The sequence below is a fragment of the Cydia splendana genome, chromosome 14, assembly GCF_910591565.1.
Source record: "Cydia splendana chromosome 14, ilCydSple1.2, whole genome shotgun sequence".
In the NCBI taxonomy this organism is placed as follows: domain Eukaryota; kingdom Metazoa; phylum Arthropoda; class Insecta; order Lepidoptera; family Tortricidae; genus Cydia; species Cydia splendana.
The window spans coordinates 3679445-3705931 of record NC_085973.1 but is presented as its reverse complement, the minus strand read 5'-3'; the positions used below and the strand labels follow the sequence as shown (position 1 = coordinate 3705931).

The 26487-nt window shown below is 39.7% G+C and overlaps 2 protein-coding genes across 3 annotated transcripts in view; both read left to right on the top strand.

Moving 5' to 3' along the window:
- The first annotated feature begins 12109 nt into the window (after window positions 1–12109).
- Window positions 12110–26487, top strand: part of LOC134797041 (1-phosphatidylinositol 4,5-bisphosphate phosphodiesterase) — a 115420-nt gene continuing 101042 nt past the window's right edge. For both annotated transcript variants that reach the window (XM_063769256.1, XM_063769255.1), the window contains exon 1: window positions 12110–12291. The gene's annotated coding sequence lies outside the window, so the exon portion shown is untranslated. The remainder of the gene's footprint in view (window positions 12292–26487) is intronic.
- LOC134796982 (uncharacterized) lies at window positions 18062–23483 on the top strand. The gene is made up of 2 exons (XM_063769174.1): window positions 18062–18070; window positions 22779–23483. The coding sequence occupies exons 1-2, from the start codon at window positions 18062–18064 to the stop codon at window positions 23481–23483; spliced, it is 714 nt and encodes a 237-aa protein (XP_063625244.1).

Below are 26487 nucleotides of genomic sequence, written 5' to 3'. Positions count from 1 at the left end.
CTTCTACCTGTTATGAGTGCGTGCACTATTGGACTTATGTAAATTGCATAAAGCAAACGATAGCGCCTTCTATATTACATGCAGAGACATCTGTTTTCAAATATTATTACTAATTAATATTATTATTTATGCATTTTCTACATCAACAAATAAAAAAGACACTTCAGAAGTGTGTCTGTAGCCCTATTATAAATTCTATTCGATAGCGGTGACGCACCCGTTTGTATGGGATTTGAGGTTCCAAAACGTCCCGCTTGGCGCGCTCTTCAAAATCCCATACAAAATGAGATGAGAATGAGAAACGTCGGTTACGCTATCGAATGAAATCTACACTATCTACAATCTACTAGGGGTTATGAAGACTGAGAGTATTTTCAATTTTAATAGAGTTAGTAGACCAAGAAAAGTCTGCAGCGATTTTGCCAGCCCGGGCACAGAATAAATAATAGTACTATAGTTCGTTTTTTTAGCATTAGAAAGAACTTGAAAGAAGGTAAGCGATCTTGACATGTCTTTTAATTGAAAAACGCTTTTTAGAAATCAGTAACTATTACTTATGAAAGCAGAAGAATATAAATAATCGTATTAGATTCATAATTGTTACATATTTGCCGTAACTTATTTTTAAAATGTGTTTTTTAATTAAAAGACACATCAAGATTGTTTACCTTATTTCTAATGCTAAAAAAAAACGAACTATAGGTACAGAAGACTCACTCTCTAACAAAACGCGTCTGTTACGATCAGCACAGATATGGCCGCTAGTTGTGGCGACAGCGCCACGCGCGGCTTATGGCAAACCCCAAAATTGGGGCCCAACGGATGTACTTTTAGCTAGGTACCTGTAGCAAAGCGACGAAATCGCGGAGTGAGCCACGCCTGGCCCGGGTAGTGCAAGCTAGTGTTCTGTGTTATGTATACGTCGTAATTTCATAGAAGTTTGACGTTTAAAATAACACTTGCACTGCGTGGGCTATCAAAATCTCTGCAGAATAACACTTACACTGCGTGGGCTATCAAAATCTCTGCAGACTTTTCTTGGTCTAACTCTACCTACCTAATTATTACAGACACTAAATTTAATTTAATTTATTGAACAGTAGCGTAATGGTGGTGATGTGGCTGTGTTTAGCAACTCGGTGTCAGATAACATCAGACTATGGCCCACTTGCATCATTCCACTAACACGGGGTTAACCGGTTAAACCTGGAGTTACCATGGTTACCAGTTCAATTTAAGACTGGGTTAACGGTTTAGCCGGTTAACCTCGGGTTAGTGGGATGGTGCAAGTGGCACTTAATTGGGACAATGAATTACGAAGGTACCTAAGTAAATTCACAAATTGATTGTAATTTAACACCTGCATCGTACATCTTACAAATAAATCATATTTTATTCTGGCTACGATCACGACAGATATGGCCGCTAGGTGGCGACAGCGCCACGCGCGACTTATGGCTAGCCACCAAAATTGGTGTGGAACGGATGAACTTGTAGCTACCTGTAGCAAAGCGACGAAATCGCGGAGTGAGCCACGCCTGTTATAGCGGCAACAGAAATACATCATCTGTTATAATTTCAACATCTATCACGATTCATGAGATACCGCCTGGTGACAGACAGACGGACAGTAGTCTTAGTAATAGGGTCCCGTTTTTACCCTTTGGGTACGGAACCCTGATAAAAACTACCCTATGTCCTTTCTCGGGCCCTAAACTATCTTTATACCACATTTTGTCCAAATGATATTTAGCAGCCAAGGGCCAAATATTGGTTAACGAAGATGACGCGGGCGGCACTCTGTTCAGTCTATATGCACAAATATTGATAGACTAGAAGATCCAGAGGTAAGGAAGAACTATGCCGAAATCTTGTCCTGTGCGCTTCCGTCGCCGATTGATGAGACTTTGGACTTTGAATGTCGATGCTCTCTGGGAGTCTCTGTGCTCTCATATTTTGGTCGCAGCAGAAACTACGCTTGGTCTAGCAGTCCGTAAAAATGAGGACTGGTTTGACAAAAATGACAGTGTTCTGACAGAGGCATTGCACGAACACCGTCGTCTCCTACGAGAGCATAGAAGAGAGCGTCGAGATGGAGATATTAGACGTAGTGAACTGGAGTTGAGAAAACTATGCCGTGAAACCAAAGAAAGATGGTGGCAGAACAAGGCTCGTCATATGCAGTGGCTCGCTGACTCAAACCAGCTCGGAGAGTTTTATGGGGAGGTCAGAAAGCTAATCGGCACAAACTCCCATGCTAAGATACCGCTGAAGTCAGTCGATGGTGAGTGTCTTCTGAAAACTAGGGATGATGTGCTGAACAGATGGGCTGAACATTTTAACGCTTTGCTCAATGTAGATCGTACAGCAGATCTATCGCACATTAGTTTAATACCTCAGCTCTCCACTGTTATAGAGCTGGACGAGCCTCTATCGCGTGACGAGGTAGTTCTTGCCATCAAACAGCAGCAGAATAAGCGTGCGGTCGGTATTGACTCTATTCCAGGTGAATTGCTGAAGTACGGAGGTGAGAAGTTGCACTCGTCGGTTTGGGCACTTTTTGTTCGTATGTGGGAGGAAGAACATGTTCCCTCTAGTTTTAAACTTTCACGAATTAAGGCCCTCTACAAGAACAAAGGTGACCGTGCGGACTGCAACTCATACCGTGGTATTTCGCTTCTCTCAGTTCCTGGAAAAGTCTTTGCCAGAGTTCTCTTGAACCGCCTTATAAAGCTCTGCCCTGCCGGAAACACAGTTTGGCTTCCGTCCTAATCGGGGTACCTGTGAAGGCATCTTCTCGTTGCGTCAACTGCAGGAAAAAAGCAGGGAACAGGGACAAAGGCTGTACTTTTGCTTTGTTGACCTTGAGAAGGCGTTCGACAGTGTCCCCCGTGAAGCTCTGTGGATAGTACTAAGAAAGTTAGGGTGCACAGATAAGTTCGTTCGACTCCTGAGACTTCTGCATGACAATATGGAATGCTGCGTTGCTGTGGATGGCGAAGAGTCTAGCTTCTTCCCCGTTACCTGTGGGGTGAACCAAGGCTGCGTCCTAGCGCCAACACTCTTTGCTCTCTACTTTGCTGTGGCTGTCCGTGAAGTCTTGCAGAGGCAGAGCTCGTCGAATGGAATTCGCATCCGTTTCCGCACTGACGGTAGTCTTTTCAACTTGGCCAGATTTAAGGCTCGCACTAAGGTCTCGTACGCTGTGATCACCAAGATCATGTATGCGGATGACTTGTGCTTCATTGCGGAATCCCCTGGTGACCTACAGCAACTTTTGACCGACTTTCACGATTCCTGCTGCAAGTTTGGACTGAAAATCAAAAAGACGGAAGTAATGTCATTAGACATCCATGGTCGCGAGACACTGACTGTCAGACTTGGGGAGGATTTCCTGAAACAGGTAGATAAGTTCCGGTACCTGGGGAGCACAGTAACTTCTACGTGCGACCTTGACGCTGAGATAAACATCAGAATCGGTGCCGCTGCTGCGGCATTTGGTAAGTTGGATGGAAAGGTCTTCCGTTCACATGACCTGACATTGGCGACAAAGATCTCCATATATTAGGTCATTACCTATGAAATTGGCGTTTTGTAGGGAGAATTTCAACGAAACACGAATTTCCATACAATTAATTTTGCGGATATTTTTTTGATGGCTAATTCAAACCAAACAAAATTTTTCCAGTAATTTTTGACACCTTTAAGGTATGTTTTCAATATCTCCATTTCTTGAAAATTGGTACCATTAGAAAAATATAAGTAATTTTAATACTCGAACCGACAGCACATGAAAAGACCTATTTTCAAGGCTTAATTCTGAACACTTAACAATAAAAAATAACAATTAATTGTATGTAAAATCGTTGTTTATTGAGTGCACTGTAGTTTTATTGTAATTGTGTATGTACTTTTGTAAAAAAAAAAAAACTAGGATCAGACTTATATCTATGAACAAAAACGCCAATTTCATAGGTAAGGACCTAATATATGGCTGTTGTGCTTCCTAACATCTTGTATTCTTCGGAAACGTGGACCATATACCGTCGTCACATCCGCACTTTAGACCGATTCCACCTAAAATGTCTTCGCAAAATCTTGAACATCAGCTGGTCCGATCGCGTACGGAACACCGAAGTTTTGCGAAGAGCTAAAGTGGGTGGGATCGAAGTTTATATTATGCGACGACAACTTCGTTGGGGCGGCCACGTTTGAAGGATGGCAGAGGGTCGGGTGGCTAAGCGCATCTTTTACTCGGAGCTGGAGGAGGGCAAGCGAAAGCATGGCGCGCAACTTCTCAGGTATAAGCAGGGCCGGATTAACCCTAAGTCAAAGTAGGCAACTGCCTAGGGGCCCCGCCTCGGCTAGGGGGCCCCGGCGGCTCAGCACGCACCAAATTGAAGCATTACGTTACAGTTTACGGGGCGTATTCTGCGTACCTGTTGTAAAGTTGTAATAATAGGGGTTTTCAGGAAAAATGGTTCACTTTTTTTCGAACAACCAACAACTTTTGGGTTATTTCGACTCACGAGGACTATTGATTAGAATCACGAGGACTATTGATTAAAACAAAGAAAAAGAAAGAAGACGAACGTGTCCCCAGTTTTTCATAGGAATGCTCGACCTTCAAGGCTCACTTTTTACCTCAATTTACCATTGGTTTGTGTTTTTTTATGTTTTATTTTTTTTATTTATTATTGGGTGTTCCACATTTCCTCTACTTCAGCTTAGCCTTTGGCCTCGCTGCGCCAAGCTCGGCCTGCGGTCTCGTTTTTTAATACAATGGACATTGGTTCGTGTCTGTCCTCAGCTATTCATCCTGAAGCCTGATGAAGCATGGCTTTGACTTCGCATGAAAGCTCGCCTCACTGGGGCACTTCGGACTTTTAGGCCCAGATGAAGATCGATACCCGGCCTTTTAACACGCTTTCACAATTTGCGATATTGTTATCAAAAAATTTCGCGCTCGCTGCGCTCGCGTTTATTTTTGCTTTTTTAGTTGACCCCGTATCATCTACATGTTAGCTTGACTGGTAAATGAATAGAGTTAGACCAAGTCTGCAATGATTTTGGTAGCATACGCAGTGCAAGTGTTATTTATACGTCATAATTTCATAGAAGTTTAAAATAACACTTGCACTGCGAGTGCTATCAAAATTGTTGCAGGCTTATCATGGTCTAACTCGAGTAATTTAAGTAATTTTAACATGTGGAAATTCTTTATTATTAGGTTGATTCTAATCATGTGGCTCGGCGTATGGTCTTATGGTCGGACAATCGCTGTTCAGCCTCGCAAAATATTAACTATTGAGAAAATCAACTTTGGGGCACTAAGTAGTTGAGCTTAGCCTTTAGCCTCGCTTAAAATTTGCCATTAGAGGTATGATAGAAAGTGACGCTGAAGCTCACATCTTTGGTATTCCACTGGGAATGGCCTTAAGCCTAAAGGGCTCTCCCCACACTTGACGCGACGCGGGATCGGCAAAAACCGATACAATAAAGCTTTATGTCCACGCAATAAGAGCGAAAAAGACATCGTTCGATTTGGATCGGCTCGGCCGACGCCTGAAGATTGGGGTTATTCCCACTAGTTACCATCAAGTTGTTACCAGTGGTAACTACTGGGATTTTTTTTCCCACCTTTTACCACTGGTAACTACTGGGAATAAAAATTCCCAGTAGTTACCACCAACTCGTTCAACCACCAAAAGGTGGGAAAAAAATTCCCAGTAGTTACCACTGGTAAAAACTTGGTGGTAACTAGTGGGAATAACCCGAAGATTGAAATTAAAAACGCAAACTTATTTCCCTGTACTGAATATGCTGTGTGCAGAATTGATTGTATTAGGGGGCCCCGAGCCTCGCACTGCCTAGGGGCCCCGACATGCTTAATCCGGCCCTGGGTATAAGGATGTGCTTAAGCGCCACATGAAGACCTATAACCAATGTTACCCAATACCCGCTAAAATCCCCGCTTCTTTGATTGATTGATTGATTTATTTATTGGTAAAATTTGTTGTTTTACAAGTCAAGGTTTTGTACATATTTACATAATGAGATTAAAATACTAATATTTACAAATTATAACATTTACAACCAAATCTTAAGCTACGTAATTCATTCAACACCATAAATAATAATATTACAATTTTTACTTAAATCTAATGATCTCCACGAAGAAACTCGTCTACGCTGTAGCACGCCTGCGCAATTAGTAGCGATTTAAGTTTCCTGGTAAACTCAATGTCACTTTTCGCTGATTTTATATCGGGCGGAACTGAGTTGTAGATTTTTGCCCCAATGACACTGAGTGAGTTCCTGAGTTTGGCTAGTCTCTTTACGGGGGCAACCAGCATTGGCTGTCTGCGGTTATTCCCAGCGCGGCTACAATTAGTTTTATACCTAGCGAGGTTTGACCTGACGTACTGACACGCTGCTAATATGTAGACCGATGGTAGCGTTAACACTTTGTTGTGTGTAAATAGTTCCTTAGCTGGGTGGTCGTAAGGTTTCTTAGATATTATCCGCAGCGCCCGCTTTTGTACTTTGAATACACTGTCCCGACTCGCAGCCAGGCCCCAAAGGTCAACACCGCGGATTGCAATCGAGTGGAAGTATCCATAATAGGCCTTTCTTAGGTTATCTGCCGATAGGGTGGGCGCGAGCCTAGACAAGGCAAAACATGCCGACGAAAGCGAGTTGCACAACTGATCAATGTGCGGGGACCATGTAAGTCCCGAGTCGATTAAGTATCCCAGATATTTAGTTTGGTTTACTTGTGGGACTTTAATGTTATTTATTTTAATATTTAGCTGGGATATGTCAGTGCTCCTTAACCTGAAGTGCACAATGTTTGTTTTGTCTGGATTGAGGAGCATTCCGTTTGCAGAAAACCACTTATCGACCTCTATCATGGTTTGACTCAGTTTTGAGACCAGATCATCAATGTTTTCAGCGTGTAGTATGATACATGTATCGTCGGCATATATAACGTATTCAGGCTCAGACGACGCAGAGGTGATATCGTTTATTAGCATGAGAAATAGGTTGTTTCCCATGCTCGAGCCTTGGGGTACTGCGCATCCGCCTACTGGTTCCAGCTGAGACCTTGCGTTTTGGACGCAAGTACTTTGTTTACGGTCCTTTAAAAAGGAAGCGATTGTGTCATGGAAGCTTCCATCAAAGCCGTAGACAGATAGCTTTTTAAGGAGGAGGGAGTGGTCTATCATCTCGAACGCGCGCGACAGGTCGCAGAAGGGGAGAAGCAGGCAGCCGACCGCCCTGTATGGAGATCTTTCGTCTTTAAGCAAACGAATGACTTTGAATCCCGTCGACTTGTGGAACTCGATATCAGACGGGATGAGCTGAAGGCCCGCCCACCAGCGGCTATTAGGTATAATTACGTCAATGGTGTGCTTTCCTGCCCGTCATGCGCACGGGTCTTCGCAAATAAAATCGGCTACGCGAGCCACATGCGAGCACACGAACGTATACAACAACGGAGCTGAAACAGCCGCCGCGGGCGGCACTCTGTTCAGTCATAAATTACTTTATCAGACATTGTCGTTTGTCAATATTAACAAAGACATATCTAACTTCGTATAAGACGAATAAAGTCTAAGGAAAAAAAGTGCCTCGGAATTGAAGCAAAAGTCATTCTCGAATAGATGGCGCACACACCTTTAGCCTATCCTCGGCTAGATGGCGTGACGACGCCGTTTCATATTTAACAATTTTAACACATAGATATTAGTTGAATGAACATGGATCAAAATGATATAAAAATAATAAAATCATTTATCCATATATATAATTTTTTTGATAACTTTATACGTTTTCATTTTGAGTTTTAGTCGTGTGTCGATAGATGGCAGTAAATTTACTGTGACTACAAAATTTACAATGACAGGACCCCTCTATACTATCTATTCTTTTTGATATTACATACAAAATAGCCAAGGACGCTCGCGGGCCGCAAGTGAGAGGTCCGCGGGCCGCCTGTTGCCGACCACTGCTATTAGTATGGATTTCCTCCTTTAACCATTCTTACTGGTATTAATAAGAACAAGAAGTCACAAAAAGTAAGTAATTTGATCTTCGAACCGAATTTGTTTTATATACAGGGTGGAAAGGCACGACGATCCTTCCCGGAAGTATTAGGTCGTTTAAGTGATACAGAGACTATTGGTAATGGTAAGAATCGTTAATTGAGTAAAAAATAAAAATTGCAAAAATACTACTTTTTAACTGTGGTGATAACCCTATAGCATGTGCACATGACGGCTAGATTAAGGATCTCCGTCGGGAAAGCTCGGGACTTTACACTTTTTTCCGATCGTTGACAGTATCGCAATGATGTATGAATGACGCATAAATGTCAAATAAATCAAATGCATGCAAAAATATTACAAACAATTTTATTACTTTCTTAGATAATTACTTTTTTCCAATATTTAATACTATCTTCTTTTCACATACGGTGTTCAAATGTACCTCCGTGTATTACAACGCCGCCGCAGCCCGTACCCGAGTATGTCGATGCACATGCGATATAGTGTATGCTCTTCGTCATTTATCCTCCGCAGAAAGCACCAATTAGCCTTTGTCTCATTTCGTCCGCAGTTTCACATTCCGTTTGGTTTGGTACACCATATCTTTTACACAGCCCCACAAATTTAAATAGCCACGAGCATCTAACATTTTTATTTGAAGAATATGACATTCAATAAGTATAGTTCAATGAAAATTTAATTTCAAACATCAGACGTCTTGTCTATTTCCTACCACGCAAGAAGGTTTGTTAGTTTGGTATTGAAGAAGTATTTATTCTTGATTTATTCTTAGTATTTCATTTTTGCAAGTTCATTTGGTGCAACTAACACAACCTACATGTAATTTTTTATTATTTTAAATAGTTTCCAATTATTCGAAAATAATTTTGTGAAACGTGTTAAGAAACTAAAACCTTTTTATCAGTTAAGGAAACCAGAGATATTTATAAGACGATTGCGTACTTTTGAGTGGTTGTCAATGTCACCATTTGAACTGTCGTTGTAAACAATGTTGTGGTTAGTATTATTAATATTAAGGAATAACATAACTATTTCATTCAAGTATTGAACAAGTGGAACCACTAAGAAAGCGAAAATCCTGCAATGATTCTTACCGTGCTGTAAGCAGACCTAAAAATGGTTAGATGGCAACAAATTAGCATAATTTCCTGTCGAATACTGATTGTTTACAAGTAAGTTCATTGACCCTGTCACCTGTTAGGGTTAGAACAAAGTAGTTTTTTGCGTGGATGTTTAAAAGGTCATAATTTAGAAACGGTTGCCCATATTAACATAGTTTCTATGGAGAAAATATAGAGCTTAGGCTAAACTATCTCCCATTTCCGGAAAGGATCGTCGTGCCTTTCCACCCTGTATATGTTGTGTGCATTAATGCATTTATGTAAATCGCAAAGAGCAAGCGATAGCGCCTTCTAACTAGGGCTTGCAATATCGGACGGTTTCCAATTCCGGAACTGATTTTCGATACTCGGTCCTAATTCCGGAATTCCGGAACTGGTTCCGGAATTAGGGTTAATCATATTTTTATTAGATTTTTTAATAAAAATCAACAAAAAATGTGAAGTTCTGATACTTTACGTTTATTCAAGAAAGTATTTGTTTTAGTGGAATTTAATTTGAAGTATTATTAATCGAAAAATATCAATAAATTGAGTAGTGCGGCTAGTGCCATCTTTGCACCTCTTATTTTAGCACCTTATTATACTATGGTCACTTTTATTCACTTCAATGATACGGCGTATATATGTATTTGGGGAAACTACGAATGCTGGCAAACCATTTGATGTCTAGTTTTATATAATCTCTAAATGTAACGGCCTCGTAGACTACGTAGTGGCTCTGTTTACGAAGATGAAGGTCCTGATGGGGTTCCGATCTCGGTAAGGGCATTTAATGTGTTAAGGTATAACGATTATTTGTTCCTGAGTTAAGGTTGTTTTTAATGTATTAAAGTAACTACCTATTCAGCTACTCATACCTATTACCTTTATGCATTGCCGACTAGTGCCCAAAACGCAAGCCTTATTGAAATTAAACCAAATGGGCTAAATGATTTCATTAGCGCTTCAGAATATAAATAATGTGCTGCTGCTGCTACACTACAGAATCCGAAATCTTTAATTGAGGAAATTTCTTTCTGAATTGAGAATAAAATATCCTAATATTTATAAATTTAAAATTCAAAGGTTTCCCGTAGGTAGGATTCTGGACAAGTAAATGTATGGTTTTGCATTAACAAGAAGGTATGAAAAGTAAAAATTCGATGGTTAATAAAGTGTTAATAAAATGTTGATGCATGCTGCTAGACTTCAGACTTATGTCAGCCACGGCTAATAGCACCAGCATAGTGTAGTTTCTCGGCACTTTTCAATAGTAAATCTAATAAAAGTACTTAAATCCAATTCCGGAATTTTCGATATTCACTGGTCTCAATTCCGGAATTGTAATATCGGAAAATTTGTCCGAGATTCCGGAATTTCGAAATTCCGGAATTCCGGAATGCAAGCCCTACTTCTAACTTACATGCAGAGCCATCTGTAAACTAATATTGTTACTAAAATATTAGTTTTAAAACTAATTGCTATGGCAGGGGTGCGAAACTCCTCCCTTCGGGCAAACTCGAACTCGTCTCCGTTCGGCTCAGCATTACTCCGAGGAATTATGAGGGATAGGCACAACTTGACGTCCCTTTGCGTGCACAACCACAGATAAGATAATGGCTTGAATTTTGACAACCCTAAATAGCCGATAGGGATAGTGCCATATATTAGAAAGGGACAGCATGATTCGACCCTGAACCGCTGTCAAACTTTGGTTTTGTAGGCAGTTTCCTTTCTGTACGGTAGTACTAATAGTTCTGTGTCTATGGCCATTTAAGAGAAGGAGACGACAGCTTCTCCATACAAAGGTTAACCCTATTTTCCTCTTTGGATACCTATTGGTATTATTACCCTCGTAAGACCCACCATAGAAAAATTTCCAATTTTTTATTTGAACCTTGTTCTATAAGTAATTGGAACGAATTTCGTTTATTTTAACAAAATAAATACTTTTTATGTGTTTTATGAAAGGTTCAAATTAGATTGCTACAAATATGTACATAGATTTAGATTCACGAGATTATAGAAAATAATTTTACATACTTAATTTCAATAATTTTGATATAATAATAATTTAATAATGAATAATTATGTCAAATGTACCGCAGTAAAAAAGCCAAAATAAAGGACAGTATACCCTTATTTTGATCGTTTTTTCGATTGTCTTATTATTTATTACAAGAGTGAAAAATAATTGCATGCAAAATTTTCAGTGATCCATCCTAACATTATAATCATAAATAATAATTAAAAATTTGAAAATAAGGAAATTCAGATCTCAGTGAGACTGAGAGGAGAAATTAATGATCTTGTACCCATTCTTACTGGAATTAATAAGAATAGGAGCAAAAATTGATTAGTTCATAGAGCTATGTATCCTAGATATCAACATTAGCAATGCAGACGGATCTTAAGCCAGACGCGAAAACCTAACGATAACGCCATCTAAATTGCACGCAGAGACATCTCTCGGCGATTATATAGACGGTCAAGCAAATCTTGTCAGTAAAAAAAGGCGCGAAATTCAAATTTTCTATGGGACGATATCCCTTCGCGCCTACATTTTTCAAATTTGCCGCCTTTTTCTACTGACAAGATCTGCTTGACCAAGTATAGTTACTAAATTGCTCAGCTGCTCAGTAAACTTAGAAATTAATTCTAATTTCAAATAAAAAAGAATCTCATTTAATGAAGTAGAATTTTACAATCTCTTTTGAATCGTCAAAGTACACAGAAATTTAGATTTTCGCCGTAGAGCCTCTAGCATAAATCAAACTATTAGCGCCAACGGCTACATAAGGAACTACAATGACAGCCCATTTTTCAGCACTTCGCATATCTATCTGGATTCGACCTTGCACGCGCGCAGGCGCGAGGCGCCTCGACCCGCGCGCGCTTCGCTCCGTTCCGTCCGTTCTTCGACTTCGTTCTTCAGTTCAGTCTGCGAAAGAACGCCGCGTTGAACGCACGTCTCTGACGCTGCGACGCAGCAAAACCCAAACGCGAAACCATACATCAACCAAATACACTGAAATAACCCTTGTTTAGCATCACAAGAACTGTTTAAAGTTAAATAGTGAGTGTAACAGCTCGCGCGGACGCGGATTTTCTCATATAAGGTTAGTATTGATGGCAATTATCTTAGCTGTCACGTTTCGACAATTCAATGCGCTAATAGTTACTCCATACAGGGTTTGTTTGTGTGTTCCATTGCTTTATAGCTAGTACGAACACTCGAAATAACAGCTGAAGGATATCTTTGTCTAAACATTCTGCATTCGATCTTGTTAACGGTGTTTAAAGATAGACTGAGTAGGAAAAACATGATGAAAACACGTATTTGTTTAAACCGAGCGGCGAAGGTTCGCGACCCCTGACAACCGCTTGGCCTTTGACAGTTGACACGCCATAGCAACTATTGTCCTATTGTCGAAATGTTTTGTTGTCTGTCAACTTTGCATGCCAAAAACATTATTGTGATATTGTCAACTGTCAAAGTTGACTTATTGTCGGTGTCAAATACGTACCTAATGGCAAGAAGACTATTAAATTTAATTTGAGATAATATGTTAGTTTAGTTCTCAAAATTACCTATTAAAAACCAGTTCACTATTTACATATGCTAATTTCGAACGTAGTAAACACATGAAATATAAACATAAGACCCGCGGCGAGTACCATTCAAACTGTATGTACTTATTTTATATTTATAATTATGTAGATGTGTAGGGTAATTGCATCAGTTTACCGTCCAGTGTCAGTTTCCGTCCACTTGACGGATTAGCAAATAATACATTTCATTTTTAATTTGCTACTTGCGAAATATATTTGTGACGTTCCACGGGAAAAGGTACCTTATGAGGGTTTCTAGTTTCGGAGATATTAAATGTTTTGTAAAGAGGTGAAAAAATGCTCAATTTTTTTTTATTGTGTGATCTGAAACCTTAATGCGTAACGTTTGTTTACCTGTTTTTATTTTTGTTATAAGTTAGTTATAAGCCTAGTAATGTCGTCTCAGAGTTTAGTAGAAAAGGTACCTTATGGAAAAAAGATTGAAAATTCCCAAAAAAACTAGTCAATACGGGAAAAGAAGTTTGGTAGAGAACTGTATTAGCATTCTGCAAAACTAATTTGATAATTTCAGTTCTGGTTGGGGCGCCTCGCAAATATTATAACCGTACATAGACCGACATCACAAATCCAAGTAGACTGCTATTATACCAAAGTTACTCTCGTCAAGTCTTTCTTAACTAGAATAATCTTCATTTGGTTTGGTCGCATGCAGTAAATCAGCCATTGGTTTGCTGAAAAATGCCAATGCCCGACGCATTACCTTATGGAATATCTGAGGTCATTGAACCTCAATGCCGCTTATCTTCAATAGCAACCGAAATATATTATTGATAAGAAATAGACGATTTATACCATCTTAACCCCAAAATATTATTAGTTTATCCTAACTGTTCCATCATCATCATGCCTCATCATGTAACTTGACCACAAGGTACCTTTTCATTACATACAAATTATTGGTCTTTTTTAAGATTATTATGACGAAGAACTAATTAAATTGGGGGCAGTTTAATGTAAATTAATATTTTCTATTCATAAAAGATAAACTATAATATGATTGATATTTTGTAGTGATGTATTATTAGATTTATTTCCATAAGGTACCTTTTCGTAAATGTATGGAGCAAATACTGTTATTGTTATGTAAGTTTAAAGTGGCATAAGGGGTTAAATATAGTATTTAGTTGGGGTTTTAGGATTTATTTCATTTGAATGACAGAATTTCTTTCATATGTGCTCAGAAAAATTGATTGTGTGTCACATTAAAAGTAAAAATATTCAATTTTGTGATTTTATATGAAAAAGTCAGAAAATACATTTTCACCTCTAAATCGGTATTGTTTTTTGCTTAAACTGTCTGTCAGTGTCGTTTTCTAATAGATAAAATTTAAATCTTGAGAGCTCATTGCAATCAATCGTGAAAATGAAATAAAACTTTATTTTCAAGAGATTGGTTAGTATACACATAAATCAGTCGATATCAAAAGTTTCTATTTGCATTACAGAACAAGTCGCAATATTTTTTTAATCTCAGATATATAAGGCATTATTATTTGTAGTCAACTATGTAACTTACTTCAGGAACATAGTTTTTTAGGCGGCTAAACTTAAAACTTCTCTATCGTAAAGTTGCTCATTTCACAACATTATTTTCAAAAAATCATATCTCTGTAACTACGCAACCTAGAAGGTTGATCTTTTGTGTTATCGATAGGTTATTTATTGTAGATTACTGGGGTATGCATAACTCCATACCCGCCATAAGGTACCTTTGATCGTGGGACGTCACATTTTTTGTGTAGATAGATAAATTGTAAAGATGCCTAATAAGGATTGCAATAAGTCCAAATTTGTGGAGCAATGAAGGTTTATATCCAAATTTCGTCAAGTGAACGAAAACTAGAGCCGGACGAAAACTAGCGCAATGACCCTAAGTAAATAAGAAATAACAGACGGTATTGACCATGTACGAAATGTGTTCTTTTGGCAATGTACACATTTCTTAGGCAGGGCCGTCGCTGGGGCCCTTGGGCACATAGGAAAGGCCCTTTTGGAAAGTAAAGAAAGCGAATCAAACTAACATTTTTCTACTAAGATCTTCTATTTATTATGGATACTTAATCAAATATACTGTTACTGTCTGTCCTTCGGGGCCCCCATTGGGGGCCCTGGGCACGGGCCCCGTCGTGTGCCCTTATGGAAAAGACGGTAGGTAGTTTTTAGGGTTCCGTACCCAAAGGGTAAAACGGGACCCTATTACTAAGACTCCGCTGTCCGTCCGTCCGTCCGTCCGCCCGTCTGTCTGTCACCAGGCTGTATCTCACGAACCGTGATAGCTAGACAGTTGAAATTTTCACAGATGATGTATTTCTGTTGCCGCTATAACAACAAATACTAAAAACAGAATAAAATAAAGATTTAAGTGGGACTCCCATACAACAAACGTGATTTTAGACCGAAGTTAAGCAACGTCGGGCGGGGTCAGTACTTGGATGGGTAACCGTTTTTTTTTCTTGCCGATTTTATTTTTGCATTGTGGTACCCTTCGTGCGCGAGTCCGACTCGCACTTGCCCGGTTTTTTCTTAAATGTAGGTACGGAACCCTTGGTGCGCGAGTCCGACTCGCACTTGACCGGTTTTTTCTGCACGGATAGTACAAATTTCTATGCAGGGAACCTCAGTTATCTCTGCAGTTGACTGTACATCTGTACATAGTATAGAGGGGTCCTGTCATTGTAAATTTTGTAGTCACTGTAAATTTACTGCCATCTATCGACACACGACTAAAACTCAAAATGAAAACGTATAAAGTTATCAAAAAATGTATATATATGGATAAATTATTTTATTATTTTCATATCATTTTGATCCATGTTCATTCACTGATATCTATGTGTTAAAATTGTTAAATATGAAACGGTGTCGTCACGCCATCTATCCGAGGATAGGCTAAAGGTGTGTGCGGCATCTATTCGAGAATGACTTTTACTTGAATTCCGAGGCACGTTTTTTCCTTAGACTTTATTCGTCTTATACGAAGTTACATATGTCTTTGGTAATAGCAAAGACATATGTAACTTCGTATAAGACGAATAAAGTCTAAGGAAAAAACGTGCCTCGGAATTCAAGCAAAAGTCATTCTCGAATAGATGGCGCACACACCTTTAGCCTATCCTCGGATAGATGGCGTGACGACACCGTTTCATATTTAACAATTTTAACACATAGATATCAGTGAATGAACATGGATCAAAATGATATAAAAATAATTAAATCATTTATCCATATATATACATTTTTTGATAACTTTATACGTTTTCATTTTGAGTTTTAGTCGTGTGTCGATAGATGGCAGTAAATTTACAGTGACTACAAAATTTACAATGACAGGACCCCTCTATACTATCTATTCTTTTTGCTATTACATAGTGGGTAGGTACTATCAGCCCGTATATTATAACGGTACATCCCCATATAAACATGTATAACATGGACAACATGGTCCGGTTTGATAAGAGGTAGATAAGCGTATACGAGTACTGTTAATCTGTCTCTAGGTCAGAATTTCCTAAACTATGGGTCGCGGTCGCGGCCCATTGGTGGGTCGCGAGCGAGTATTGAGTGGGCCCTGAAAGTCCAGAAACTACTACGTAATATAAAAATTGCAAATAATATTTTAAATCCCCTTTTAAGACGGCCAAGAGGTGGGCCCAAATTTGGCAGTTTTTAGGGTTCCGTACCCAAAGGGTAAAAACGGGACCCTATTACTAAGACTCCTCTGTGCGTCTGTCCGTCCGTCTGTCTGTCTGTCACCAGGTTGTAACTCGAGAACCGTGATAGCTATACACTTATACAGTTGAAATTTTCACAGATGATGTATTTCTGTTGCCGCTATAACAACAAACGTGATTTTAATGTCGTTTTTTTTGCGTAATGGTACGGAACCCTTCGTGCGTGAGTCCGACTCGCACTTGGCCGGTTTTGTTAGGTGGCTTGGAGACCAGTTTGGGAACCACTGCTCTAAGTCATTTGTGTATGAAACAAGCTTAAGAGGATAGTGGAAGTAAGTAGTCCCCATTTTTCTCTCGCGCGCGATTGTCCACTTCCTTCCCTCTATATTCTTTCTTTTTTACTCCAATGAATGCTTAATTATAGTGACGGAGAAAGATGCGCGTTATTTGCGAACTTCGATTTTCGCGGTTATTGCTCCTCTATACAATGGGCCATCATATTGGCCCACTAAGCCGTGTAGAGAGGGTAGTGGTGTCGGATGGCTTATGGCGCGGAGGGATGGCGATGGGATGGCCACGTTGTCGGTTTTTCGTCCGCACATCAAACTCATCAAAGGTAGTGGGCCGATGGCGACAACGTATCTACACTGGCCCATTCCATAGTGCGTGCTCAGCGTGCTCTCAAGTACTCTAACTATACCATCGCATAGCCATCTCGCTGGTTCAGCGCTAGGCCATCATGTAGAGGAGCCATTATAGCTTTGGTCAGTCTACAAACTATGATTTAATCCAGTTCAGGTGTTGAAAATCAACAACAATGAACTATTAATAATCTAACATACAGCCTACAGGCAAGAAAGATAAATAAGCTACTTGAGCAATCAATTGCTTCACCAGCTAAACAATAACACGAGCCGTTCTTATGTGACTAATGATAGATAACAATTACTCCCAGTCCCACGATAATTGGACCCCTAACTCGTTCAAAAAGGGTGCTCTTTACAATTGAACCTATAACTATAAAATTAAATAACCTGCGCGTGATTTGTGTGAAATCGGTCGCAAATTAGGCCTGAGGGGCTACCGCGAAAACTGAAATACGCAAATTACGGGGATCTTTCTCTGTCATTCTAATAACGTCTTAATGAGAGTAAAAGAGAAAGATCCCCGCAATTTGCGAATTTCGGTTTTCGCGGTAGGCCCCCAGGCCTATATTTTATTTAATAGTCTGTTAAGTTTGTAGATTCCTCCATTCTCTAATGCAGGGACGTCCCGGGGATACTTATACTATAAAAATATACCCAACCTCATATACCTATACAATTCCAATAAAAATATCGTTAGCGCGATGTAGAAATCGGCGCTCCCGGTCCAGCGCCATCTAATGATATTTGGTTAACCTGTTTGTTTGACGGAAGTACGGACGCGAACAATACAATAGGTAATTCAAAATTATCGTATTTGTAGATTTTTTTTGTCACTTTCTACATACGACACGATTAAATTAACCCAATGCTGATCAATCAGTTAGAGCTTTGTCGCTGTGGATGAAATACTTGATTTTCTTTCAAATTCTACTAGGAAGATGGAACAGGTAAAAACGTAAATAGACAGTATCTAGAATAAAATGATTTTAATTACCAAATCTGAGGTAATTAGAAATAGTCCTTATTTACCTACATAAGAACCCTTGTAAATTATGTATACTTACCTAAACAACCGAGTCGGTTGAACCGACGTATCATGCAGATATTTGCATAATCTTGAATAATAAGAGCTTAATTATTTCAACCATTTCATTAAAATTTATTAATTATGTTTCACTGGAACTGTTTACATTTAACCAAAATGGAAACTAAACATCTAAGTTATACACGGTGGCCAAAAAATAAGTGCATTCCCGTTGCCAGGGAGGTTTTGGGATTAGGTATACTGAGTAACTTTTACTATGGGACCAACCCCGAAATCGCGAAAAAAGGCTGTTTCATACATTTTGGCTGGTCCATTTTCTATGGGAGGGTAATTTTTTTTTAATTAGTAATCATTTGGTTTTGTTATTCATCGTTTTACGTTCCTAGTAGAGATGCAACTAATGTAAGTAAAATAATAAACAAGTACGATTATGACCGTGACTGTTTCTTTAATCCAATTTGTTTACTCCGAAATCAAGCAATGTTACTATCCGGTATCCGGCCGGATAGTAAGGCACTATCCGGTATCCGGCCGGATAGTAAGGCACTATCCGGTATCCGGCCGGATATAGAATTATTGGCCGGATAGGCCGGATACCGGATAGTAACCGAATATCCGGTGCATCTCTAGTTTCTAGTTGACTTAAACCTAATAAAAAAGGTTATCTGGCCAAACGTAAAATGTGCCAAAATTCGAAGTTTAATTTAAGTCATTATTTTTCATCACACTCGCTCAGTAAATGTGGAATTGCACGCAGGTTTAGCGGGAGTTATAGAAAAAGCGTTTTCCCTAGGGAGTTATGAAGTTTCTAGTGCCAATTTAATTTTTGTATCGCTAGTGTGATGAAAAACATTGTGTGTAACTCGGGGCGTAATAATATTGCAAACTCGAGTCTATAAATCGCTCTGGCAAGCCGTCGCGATTTAACTTACTCTCGTTTGCAATATTTAACTTACGCCCCATGTTACTTAATGTACTATTTCAGTACATCTGGTGCTACATTACTACACCGGTGCTATAATAAGCACATTACGTAACTGCGTTCGAACATTTAAAGGGCCATATGTACTGTAAAACGCTGTACGGTATACGTGCGAATAGGTAATTCGCATGTCGTCAGGCGTGGCGTGGCTCACTCTGCGATTTCGTCGCTTTGCTAGAGGTAGCTAAAAGTACATCCGTTCCACACCAATTTTGGGGAAAGCCATAAGCCGCGCGTGGCGCAGTCGCCACCTAGCGGCCATTTCTGTCCTGATCGTAACAGACCCGTTTTGTTACAGAGTGAGTCTTCTGTACCTAGTACTATTATGTATTCTGTGATGTCGTGTCGATTTAAAACACTCCCTTCGGTGTGTTTATAATTCGCCACTCGTTGCGGATTTCGGACTTGTATCGAAAATAACTAATCTTTATGCTGGCCGTAATTTGCGGTTTTGGAACATCATCATCATCATGATATGTGTGTAGAATTGTAGATAAAATATTGTAGTAGTCGTGAAACCAAAGCCAATATCATAAAAAAGCAATTAAAATATCGGGTGACCGATTGTTAACCCGTCGGCCGCCGTGTTTGGACAATCTGTTTACGTGCCCTACATAGCGGCCGATGCGGCGCAGTTGGTCAGTGGTAGGGTTGGCTGTGTTTATCTCCAATGATTATTGAACACAGATAGAGTTCAACCAAGAGAAGTCTGCAACGATTTTGACAGCACACGCGGTGCAAGTGTCATTTATACGTCATAATTTCATAGAAGTTTGACGTTTAAAATAACACTTGCACTGCGTGTGCTATCAAAATCGTTGCATACTTCTCTTGGTTCAACTCTAGCTATGTGCCAAAGAGATCTTTCAAAAATTGCAAAGTTCCCATGGAATGTTCTCGGTATTTTTTCTGCATGTTTATTCTCAATCTCACAGTTTCGATTTCTATGATTTGACGACCGGTCTGGCCTAGTGGGTAGTGATCCTGCCTGTGAAGCCGATGGTCCTGGGTTCGAATCCCAGTAAGGGCATTTATCTGTATGATGACACAGATATTTGTTCCTGAGTCATGGTTGTTTTCTATGTATTTAAGTATTTACAATATATTATATATATCGTTGTCTGAGTACCCACAACACAAGCCTTCTTGAGCTTACTGTGGGACTTAGTCAAGTCAATCTGTGTAAGAATGTCCTATAATATTTATTTATTTAATTTATTTATGACACTTGAAATATGCGCCAATGAGTAACGTAAATATTAAATGAAACAGTTAAGAACATTGAGTAATAATCCCTAATCTGAACGGGTGCTTTTTAAGTGAAAAGTTGCATGACAAATTTCTCGTAAAAATGTTCACAAAATTTTCGCACATTGCTACGCCAAACAAAAAAAAACACAAACTTGAACCCTGTCTTCTTCTTTTTCTTCAGACGCCTAGAGGCCTAGAGGACCGTGACATCATAACCTTCTGCTGAAGACGAGGTTTAGGAGGGCCTTGAGGTCTCTTGCCTTCAACTTTGAACCCCGTACCTGCCATCATAAAGTTAATTTCTTTAGTCATCTAAGTACATCTAGCCAAGCGAAGAAAAAACTAACGAGTAATCGTGCGTTAAATTATATCTCGCCTCGATTTGACCGTTTTCCTTATTTAGTCAGTTTCATAAAAACCATAATTATATTATGAGTCACTTCATGCATAATATGCAGACAATATATAACATACAATTATTACCGGTATACCGGTAGTACGTCCTTGATACTGACTTTATTTGATATGAAATATTAGAATATGTATAGGTATAGTCTGTCATCGAAAAAAGGCGCAAATTTGTATGGGACTCCAGTTCGTCGCGTCTACATACGTTTTTCAAATTGGCTGCCTTTTTCTACTTACATAATTATATTATTGTTTGCCTTCCCAAACTTCGGTTTTTTTTATCGCGGAGTAATAATTGTTTCGATACCTTTGGGTTCAATTGGCGTAAAGGACATTTTGGCGAAAATTAATTATATACCATATAATGTATATATATGGTATATAGCTATGCTCGGAGTTTCTCTGAAGGATAGGATTCGTAACGAATACATCCGACAGAGAACCAAAGTTATCGACATAGCTCTAAGAATTAGCAAGCTGAAGTGGCAGTGGGCTGGCCATATCGCACGAAGAACCGACAACCGCTGGGGTAAACGTGTTCTTGAGTGGAGACCGCGACTTGGCAAACGTAGTGTAGGACGCCCTCCGACCAGGTGGGATGACGATCTGCGAAAGACTGCAGGCAGATGCTGGATGCGTCAAGCTGAGGACAGGGCGCTATGGCGCTCTTTAGGGGAGGGCTATGTCCAGCAGTGGACTACTATAGCCTGATGATGATGATGATGATGATGATGTATCGGTTTATTTATTTTTCCCAGAAACAGTGAAAAATTATAGTAAATAAATTAAATACTTACAAATCTTACAATAATCAAAAATATCTAATAAAGCACACTAAGGGGCATAGCTAAGATTAATATACAACAAATAATGTAAAAATATTTTCTACTAGCGACCCGCCCCGGCTTCGCACGGGTTAACAAATACACCTAAACCTTCCTCAAGAATCACTCTATTGATAGGTGAAAACCGCATGAAAATCCGTTCAGTAGTTTTTGAGTTTATCGCGAACAACCACACAAACAGACAGACGCGGCGGCGGACTTTGTTTTATAAGGTGTAGTGATTATGTCAATATCCAGAGGATAATGGAGACTACGTTTGTATGTAGTAGCGGTAGTCCCCTTTCCTCTTAAGCATGTTTCCTCTTAAACTCCCATTTGATAGATTAACAATCCACTAACTGACATAATGAAAGCATTCCCACAATCATATTCAGAATCTAATTGGAATCCAGACACGTGCACACGTGAATGGCCATGTTTGTACATAACAACGTTACATATGTACCGTATGTTAAACAATTAAACATACACGTGCAGAGTAGAACAGAGAAACCACTTAGTAATGCAGCATCGTTCCGGAATCGTTAACCATTATACTGTCCAAAGAAACGCTCGCTTTCCTGTAGGTACCCCTATACGTCTACCATCAGTTTTGACATTGACATATACGCTCACGTCTACGTAACTTACTTTCTATGCATCTCACTCGTACTCGCATATTAGTGCAAGCGCGAAGTACAGAAAGTTAATTACGTAGACGTGAGCGTTATGTCAATGTCAAAACTGGTGGTAGATGTACTAGTGTAAATTTCATTCGATAGTGTGACGCGACGTACGCGTTTGCGTTATGTCTCATTTAGTATGGGATTTTCCGGATTTTGAACAGCGCGCGGGACGTTCTGGAAACACAAAATCCCACACAAAATGAGACGTAACGCAAATATACGTCGCGACTCGCGTCACGCTATCGAATGAAATTTATACACTAGGGTTTCTTTGGAGAATATAATAGTTAACGATTTTCCGAAGCGATGCATTACTAAGTGGCTTCTCTGTTCTACTCTGCACCGATCGTTTACATTCAATTGTGTGTTTTTAGATTTAAGATATATTTTATAATAATATGTATTAGGACTATTAGGTAGTAGTACATAGATTACCAGTACAAGTTGCAACCATACCAGTTGCAAGCCGGAGGCCTAGTGTTGAGTGTTGCCAAGACCCAGTTTTTATCCCTGAATGAACCAAGCCCACGCGACGATAGTCCGATACCCATCGATGGGCAACTAGTCACCATGTGCGATCAGTACAAATATCTGGGTGGTATGATGCACATTTCTGGGGATATAGAATGCAACATTCAGCACCGAATAGCCGCTGCATGGCTGAAGTGGCGGGAAGTAACGGGTGTCACCTGTGACAAAAGAATGCCGGTCAAACTGAAAGGTTTGATATATAAAAGTATCATAAGGCCCGTACTGATGTATGGCAGCGAGACGTGGGCAGTTACGCAAAAGAACGTGCATACCATTCAAGTTGCCGAAATGAAGATGCTGAGGTGGATGTGCGGCGTTACCAGGCTTGACAAAATCCGCAACGAGTACGTGCGAGGCAGCCTGGGCGTGCGTGACATCGCCGACAAAATGCAGGAGAGTAGGCTGCGATGGTATGGCCACGTTAGAAGGAGACCACCAGACTACGTCGGAAATTTAGCACTACGACTTTCCATCCCCGGTAAAAGAGGCAGAGGTAAACCGAAAACAAGATGGAAGGACGTAGTGCTAAAAGATATGATTGAGTGCAAAGTGTCCGAAAACGACGTCGAGGATAGGGCGAAGTGGAAGCAAATAACACGGAAAGCTGACCCCATCACCATGTGGGATATATAGCCCGGAAGAGAGAGAGAGGTAGTAGTACATAGAGCGTGCGACTTGCAATCTGGAGGTCGCGGGTTCTAACCCCAGCTCGTACCACTGAGTTTTTCGGAACTTATGTACGAAATGTCATTTGATATTTACCAGTCGCTTTTCGGTGAAGGAAAACATCGTGAGGAAACCGGACTAATCCCAATAAGGCCTAGTTTACCCTCTGGGTTGGAAGGTCAGATGGCAGTCGCTTTCGTAAAAACTAGTACCTATGCCAATTCTTGGGATTAGTTGTCAAGCGGACCCCAGGCTCCCATGAGCTGTGGCAAAATGCCAGGACAATGCGAGGAAGAAGAAGAAGGTATACATATTATTATAAAATATATTTGCACCTTTAAAGTATTTATCTATGGTCCAATAGTTGCCTGAAAATAAAATATTTCATATTAAAACCATATCTATTGAACTCTATTTTATATCATTATTTACTATACTTCACCCCTTAAGTGTCCAGTTAATGTTGAAGTGCAAGTATCCATGCAAAGCCTCCACGGCACGTTTACCCTCGTGGGTCACCGGTTATGAGGTAAATGCGTCAATATGGGTCAGTACCTCAGTACAGTAAATGGCAGTGGGGTGGCACGCGTCGGTAGGCAGGGGTTCGAATCTCGGTGGACGCAAAAATAGAAATAAACTATGACGATTAGTTGGACGGCCGGGTATGAACGAGGTCTTTATAATTAGAATTGTACTTAATAAATGAAATAGATGTCATATCAGAAAAAACCGGCCAAGCGCGAGTCGGACTCGCGCACGAAGGGTTCCGTACCATTACGCAAAAAACGGCAAAAAAAAAAACATGTTAGTTTTGTGGGGGGCTCCTTATTTAAACTTTTTGTGGGGGACTTAAATGTTTATTTTATTTTGGTTTTAGTATTTTGTTGTTATAGCGGCAACAGAAATACATCATCTGTGAAAATTTCAACTGTGTAGCTATACCTATGTATCACGGTTCGTGAGTTACAGCCTGGTGGCAGACAGACGGACAGCGGAGTCTTAGTAATAGAGTCCCGTTTTTACCCTTTGGGTACGGAACCCTAAAAAAGTGTCCAAATCCACCGGTAGCCAAGGCGATACCCTTCCCAAATTTTTCTTCTACACTTCTAACTAATCCAACTGGGTAGGTATGTACAATCGTCATCGGATAAATATAGGTACCTATTAGAGCGGCTGAGACGTTCACAAATATCTGAACACGCCTCTATATTGTCAAAGCGTTAGAGTGCGTGTTCAGATATTTTTGAGCACCTTGGCCGCTCCGATATATCTGATGGCGACTGTACGTCGGGTTTTATCCGAAAGCGGAAACCAACCCATAAAAACCTTATAAATTATATGGCTAAAAAATAACTGCATTCCCGTTGCCAGGGAGGTTTTGGGATTATACTGAGCAACTTTTACTATGGGACTAACCCCGAAATCGCGAAATAGTAGTTTGTGTTACAAGGGATGTAAATGATATATTTCCGTCAAGGGCGTACATTGAATCCTGAATGAAGCGATGGATTCTACAATCCATCCTAGAATCCTGAGCGTAATGAGGGATTCAAGTGTTAACGCCCAAGACGAAATAATTTTGATACCGTGTGACACATATTACTGCTTTTCACATCAACTATGAGGAAATTGTTATGTTCCAAAATATGTATTATTTGACCAAAAAAAAATTTAGTATGCAAGAAAGAAAAAATCGTGTCCTAGAACAGAAAAGTACAACTTTGATCCCTCCTAGCAGGGAAGAAAAGTGCCACTTTGATCCCTCCTAGCGGGGAAAAAAAGCCCTTTTTCGAATAGGTGATGTGAAAAAAAAATTACCCTCCCATAGAAAATGGACCAGCCAAAATGTATGAAACAACCAATTTTTTTTTCGCGATTTCGGGGTTGGTCCCACTGTAAAAGTTGCTCAGTATAATTGCAAAACCTCCCTGGCAGCGGGAATGCAGTTATTTTTTAGCCACCTTGTATATGTGAGCTCTAGTTTTATGGTGGAGCGACATTATTTATACACCGTGTACCGCCGGTGTACGAAACCAGGCACGTTGCGTTTAACAATTCATGGCGGTTAGATCGAAGCTATATTTAATGCACGGGCATACTGTAGTTTTATTCATTAAGCAAGCGGTTATATATTGACCCTTAGTATCAGAATAATGTAAAGCCTGACCAGTAATATATATGTGAACACGCGCCATGTTGCGGAATTTCACTGGATCTAATTTTTTAGGGTTCCGTACCTCAAAAGGAAAAAACGGAACCCTATAAGGGTGATCCTATAAGGATCACTCGTGCGTCTGTCTGTCTGTCCGTCTGTCACGTTTTCTATTTTCTCGGAAACTACTTTACCAATTAAGTTGAAATTTGGTACGCATATGTAAATTAGTCACCCAAAGATGGACATGTTTTTTTTATAATTTTAAAATACATAGATTCGAATTTATTTAAGAAAATAGCCGAAGAATTACCATTCCCCCTCCTTTATCTCCGAAACTACTGGGTCTAAAATTTTCAAAAAAATACACTAAATAGTTCTTTATAGATGACAGGAAAACCTATTAGAAATGTGCAGTCAAGCGTGAGTCGGACTTATGTACGGAACCCTAGAACCGCGAGTCCGACTCGCACTTGGCCGCTTTTTATTATACTACACTGAACTGTATATGAGAATAACAGCGCCCTCTTGACAGTCTTAATAATGATCAAATGGAGGGTACACGGAAAGAACATGTCTAATAGTCACTCTGACAACATTTTGAGTTATCGCGGTTTGAAAGGAACGATGTACATAATTAACCATATTAATTTCGTGTATAGGTGTTTTTAAAGTAAGAAAAAAAGGAGTTATATTTATGATTACACAGGTAACCGAAGTTGTTACTAATAGTTCATTGAGAGCTCTACATTTTGAGATTAAAATCTCATTTTTCAAAAAAATGGACTAGACATGTTCTTTCCGTGTACCCTTCAAATG